Source organism: Gekko japonicus, unplaced genomic scaffold (genome assembly GCF_001447785.1).
Source record: "Gekko japonicus isolate JY-2015 unplaced genomic scaffold, Gekko_japonicus_V1.1 scaffold1498, whole genome shotgun sequence".
In the NCBI taxonomy this organism is placed as follows: domain Eukaryota; kingdom Metazoa; phylum Chordata; class Lepidosauria; order Squamata; family Gekkonidae; genus Gekko; species Gekko japonicus.
The window spans coordinates 378,752-384,397 of NW_015176494.1; the positions used below are offsets into that span (position 1 = coordinate 378,752).

Sequence of the window (5,646 nt, forward strand, 5' to 3'; positions counted from 1 at the left end):
CTCTCAGCCCCACCTACCTCACAGGGTGTCTGTTGTGGGGAGGGGAAGGGAAAGGAGTTTGTAAGCCGCTCTGAGACACCTTTGGGTAGTGAAGGAGAGGGTATAAATCCAATCTCTTCTCTTCTCCTCTAAATCAATATGTCAAAATAAGAGACTGGTGTGCAAATGCATCCTTCTTAACTGTGGAATGCAAAGAGTAATTGACAGAGACGCATTCAAGCTCATACCTTGAATAAAACCTTTGCTGATCGTAAAGGTGCCACTGGAATCTAGCTTTGTTAGCGTTTAAGATGCTACCAGACTCCTGTTCAATTGTGCTAACACAGATTAAAATAGCTACCCATCCAGAATTACTATCATTATTATTATGGATAGTCCAGGCTACTCTGACCTTGTCAGATCTTGACAGCTACGCAGGGTTGATACTGGTGAGTACCTGGATGGGAGGCCACCAAGGAAGACCGGGGTCGCTAAGCCGAGGCAGGCAATGGCAAAACCACTTCTATTTGTTTCCTGCCTTGAAAACCCTACAGGTTGCGTAAGTTGGATGTGACTTGACAGCACTTTAAGCACATTACTATATTATCTTTACAATATCATCTTCTGTCCTTTCCCCGGCTTAGAGCAGCAGTGAAGCAACCTGTAGAACAGTCATGGGCTCCCCGGAACGTGGGGCAAGGAGGCCCAGGGATGTCATCGTAAGCGTGGGCACTTGAGCGGCAGAATTTGGCAATGAGATATGAGGTAAAGGTAAAGGTCCCCTCGCTCGAAAGCCAGTCGAATCCGACTCTAGGGTTGCGGTGCTCATCTCCGTTTCAAAGCCGAAGAGCCAGCGCTGTCCGAAGACGTTTCCGTGGTCATGTGGCCGGCATGACTAAACACAAAGGCGCACGGAACGCTGTTACCTTCCCACCGAAGTGGTACCTATTTATCTACTTGCAATTTCTTGCTTTCGAACTGCTAGGTTGGCAGGAGCTGGAACTAGAGACAGGAGCTCACTCCGTCATGCGGCACCCGGGTCTCGAACTGCTGAACTACTGACCTTCCACAGCCTGCAGTTCAGCGTCTTAACCACTTGAGCCACCGCAGCTCCTAAGTCTTTAGAAGAGGTGGAGACAAATAGACAAAAGATCGAAATTCTCATTCTCTTACCATGCAACTCAATGGTGAGCCGGTCCTTCAGGGCAACACTTCCGGACTGGACTGCCCTCCGTACAGTAGAAGCATATTCCTTCGATGAAAGGGACCAAGTGTGTGGAAGAGGCAATGTTAGATCATGCTACCCCAGCTGAACTTCTTTGGCACCAGAGTAAAGCAGTGTTTTAAAAGGTATTTATTATAAGGATCCCTTACCGGAGGCAGTCGGAGTATGCACTGGCTCTCCAATTCACAGGGCGCATCGTCCTTGTTTTTGCTCATCTTTTGTTCTTTTGTCCAGAAAACAAAAGGCAAAATGGCACATGGTTATGCACTGGTCTAACAATACAGACTCTGGTAGTCTCCTTGCCAGGAGTCGCAGAAGAGTGGCCCGCACACCAACATACTTTGCCCACAAACACCTTATTTGAGGGAACTAGAGGACTTGCTAAAGTCAGCCACAACTGCACATTCTAGACCCAAAGCTTCCTAAGAGGCACTTGAAGGAATCAGAAATAAAAGAGCAACAGAGAAAGCGGTCCCTGCATAAGCATTAGCTTCCTCCGCAATTTCTTGTGACTTTAAATATAAAACTTTCATGGTTTCAAGACTTTGCACTTCAAGGTTGTCCAGCTTTTGTAAAAACTATCCCCAGCTCTTTCAAATAAGGTATGATCAACAGCCTAGACGTTCGGGTGTGATCACAGACTTTAGCATCACAAAGGTTATACCAACCATACAGTGTAACATCACAACTGGAAGCATAAGGAGAACGCAGCCATTGAGGCAGGTGATTGGAGCATGAGGTGTTGATCTGCTAAGCAAGAAAACGCAGGAGATAGGAGGCGCAGTCCTGAGCAGGTCTTCTCAAAAGTAAGTCTCATGTTGTTCCATGGGGCTTACTCCCAGGAACATGCTCTTAGGATTCAACCAGGATCTGCTGCCAAACTCCTAGCAGGCAAGCACCCTTTAACAAACAGTCCATCTTTTGATGGGCTTTATGGAAGATCGCAAGGGAACCTGAGAGCTTTGGTTTTGGTTGGTCTTAATAAATAAAAGGCATTACTGGTGCTGCGATGGCCATGAGCACTGATGGCTTTAAAAGGGACTTAGACTTATGGAGGAGTGGTCCATAAAAGGTAACCTCCACTTCCAGAGGCAGTAAACCTCTGAAACCCAGTGCTGGAAGGCACCAGCAGGGGAGGGCCTTGTCCCCCACGCCCTGTTTGTTGGCCCTCCAGGGCAAGTGTTTGGGCAATGTGCGAAGGGGAATGCTGGAGCAGATGGACTACCGATCTGATACAGCAGGGTTTTTGTTATGTTTTTCATCTAAGCAGTGTTACATCCTTCTAAATGCACTGAGTTCACCGTTTTTGTTACAGGGGTACCCTATTTGTGACATGCAGCAGATGCCGCTGTCTCAGATCACAGAACCTCAGCAAGTTTTGTGGTTCACCCACCCCAGCCCTGCCCCAAAAGCTTGCCGTTCTCCTTTGAATCACTTCAGAAAAGAAGCAATAGTTTTTGCATTTGAGACCAGCCTATTCTTTCTTCTAGAGAGAGCCACAGACCCAGCACCAGAGAAATGTAAAAGAAACAAATGCATTACTTGTGGACGCCATCTCTCCTCTTCTTTGCTTCACACAAACGTTTATAAAAACTTGTACCATTCAAAAAAACTAAACATAAATGCAGAAAAAGATTCAGTTAAATAAAAGAAAAAAAAAAGGAAAGTGACTTCAGGTGAAATATTCTGTTACTCAAAGGAGATCAAACACACCGTTCCTCTATCTCGATGAACAATACACCAGGTTTTATAATACACTCTCCTGGCATACCCCCCCGAAGAGCATTGCGCTCTGCAGATAAGAACTTAATGGTGGTCCCTGGCCCAAGAGATATCCGTCCTTGACCAGAGCCCTGGCTCCAACCTGGTGGAACTCTATGCCAAATAACATCCAGACCCTGCGGGACTTATTGCAGTTCCACGGGGCCTGTAAGGCAGAGATGTTCCACCAGGCATTTGGTTGAGGGCAGTGATGGTTTCCATCTGTCTGGCACTCCTGTTCCCTCCCCCTAATGGAGCAGCAGCACAGTCAGACACTTAGCATCATCTATCTAGGCCAATGGCTGTATTTTATTGTATTCAAACTGTGCATTTTTCCTATGAATGTTTTTATCACTGTACACTGCTGTTCTTTACAGGGGAGGGCTTCTAGAAATTTAATAAATAAATAAGGGTATTTCTTCCTCTCTATACACCCCCCCAACTTATCTCTCTATAAAAAAGATATTTGCTCAAGAATCCTCAACTAATCAATGCGGCTCATCATCAATCTCAGCCTTTCAAAAACTTTCATAACATTCACTAAGCCTAACTGCTGGCAAAATAGGCAGGCAGTCCAGAAGTACTTTGAACTCTTTGAAGCACTAATTTAAATGCAAAATATTATTCCAGGGTCTTCACACATAGTATCTCCTTCTTCCACACAACCCATCTTGAAAGGGAGGTCAGTACTGCCTTCATCTTTTAAAGGATGAGGCGGAAAGCTGAGAGTGTCTCTTGCCTAACCAAGAACTTTTAGAATTCATTGCTCAGTCTCTGAGATACTACACTAACCAGTTATTTTCTTGCAGAGAATCTCTTACAAGAAAAGAACTCACATGGTAATTCTTACACAAGATGCCAATTAAGTCAGGGCTGAAATTTGAATCTGGGAGGAAACAAGCATCCTTTTTTAAACCTTCTGGAATGTGGCTGATACCAAGCACCCGACAACACCCAGGTGCCTTGATCAGCACTGACAGAGATGCTGCGTTATATAAAATCAGCCGATCTAATCCCATATTGTCTACTCTGACTGCCAATGGCTCTCCAAGTTCAGAAGGTCTTTCCCAACCCTGCCGTCATCAATCTTTTGCTTTAAGCAGGACAAGCCAGGGTTCGAACACAGGACCTGCTGTAAGCAAAAGCATGCTGTGCTGCTGAATTCCTCCCAGTGAGGAATTCCTCCCTTAAACTGACCAGAATCCTCACTAGCAGATACAATGATGGTGGTTAGCACAGAAGGCTTTAGAAAAGATTCAGTGGCAACCTCCACACTCAGCAGCCACACATCTCTGAAACCCAGTGCTGGGAGGCAACATCAGGGTGCTGGTGGTGGAAATCACCCTTGAGTCACGGCCCATAGGGTTTTCAAAGCAAGAGACTGACAGAGGGGGTTAGTCATTGTCTGCCTCTGCCTAGCATACACCCTGGACATCCTTGGTGGTCTCCCACCCAACTAACTACTAACCAGGGCCAGGAATGACCCTACTTGGCGTCTGAGATCAGGCTGGCAACATCAGAGGCCTCTTTGTCCCACTTGTTGGCCACTACCTGAGACACAGGATGCTGGACTGGATAGGCCACTGGTCTGATCCAGCAAGGCACCTCCAATGTTGCAGAAATGTAGGGTTGCCAAGTCCCTTCCTGGCCACCAGCAGGGGATGGGGTGGGGGTAGGGTTGCCAGATCCAGGTGGGGAAACTCCTGGAGATTTAGGGGTAGGGCCTGGGGAGGACGAGGATCTCAGTGGGGTGCAATGCCATAGACCCCACCAGTGTTCCCTCTAAACTGAGTTAGTGTGAGCTAGCTCACAGTTTCTTAGCCTCTGGCTCACACATTTTTGTCTGAGCTCAGGTGGGATGGGGCTCCAGAGCAAACTAATGTATGCAGCAGCCAAATCGCTCACTCACAGCTTTAATGCCAGTTGCTCACAAAGTAGAGTTTCTGCTCACAGGACTCCACAGCTTAGAGGGAACACTGGACCCCACCCTCCAAAGCACCCATCTTCTCCAGGGGAACTGATCTCTGTCACCACCCCTGGAGATGAGCTGTCATTCCGGGGGATTCCCAGGTCCCACCTGGAAGCTGGCAACCCTAGGCCGCTTCCACCCACATTTCTCGGGAGGTGTGTGTGTAGGGGGGGCTATGAAATGCAGGGGCGGGAGAGAAAAGGAGAACAGAAACAGAGAAGGGGGGGGGCGTTACAGAAAACAGTTCCTGCATGGTTGGGAAAGGAGGAGGGGAAACTGGGGACCCTCTTTTCCCCGCCCTCTCCCACCCGCAGTGGCCGGGGAAGAGGAAAAGAGGCGTGCCAGAGAGCGTCCGGGAAACCCGGCTTGCTAAATGACTACGTCGGGTGGCCGCCCCAGGCGGAGACATTCCTTCCTGGGGGTCATGTGGGGGGAACAGACTGGGCAGGGCGCTCTGCCTGCAGGGGGTGTGATGGCATGGCCCAGGGTCCACCTTATGGCGCTGCCACGTTCTCCAGGGGAGCTGATCTCTGTCCTCTGGACATTAGTTGTTGTGATTCCGGGAGATCTCCAGGTTCCGGTGGGAGCTTGGCAACCCTACGACTCGGGACTAGTACTAAAGTCTTGTTGGTTCTATAACTTGGAAGGCGGCACTGATTTCCTTCTAGCCATGTTTACTTAAAAGAAGTCCCGATGATTTACATGGTGGGGC

At 48.2% G+C, this 5,646-nt stretch overlaps 1 protein-coding gene across 1 annotated transcript in view; it reads right to left on the minus strand.

Moving 5' to 3' along the window:
* TAF7L (TATA-box binding protein associated factor 7 like) overlaps window positions 1–2,818 on the minus strand; it is a 15,447-nt gene extending 12,629 nt beyond the window's left edge. The window contains exons 1-3 of the mRNA XM_015427279.1: window positions 2,747–2,818; window positions 1,354–1,427; window positions 1,153–1,231 (exon numbers count right to left, since the gene is read on the minus strand). Coding sequence (XP_015282765.1) covers window positions 1,153–1,231; window positions 1,354–1,427; window positions 2,747–2,807 — 214 coding nt within the window. The 5' untranslated portion in view covers window positions 2,808–2,818. The remainder of the gene's footprint in view (window positions 1–1,152; window positions 1,232–1,353; window positions 1,428–2,746) is intronic.
* Between the last annotated feature and the right edge of the window lie 2,828 nt (window positions 2,819–5,646).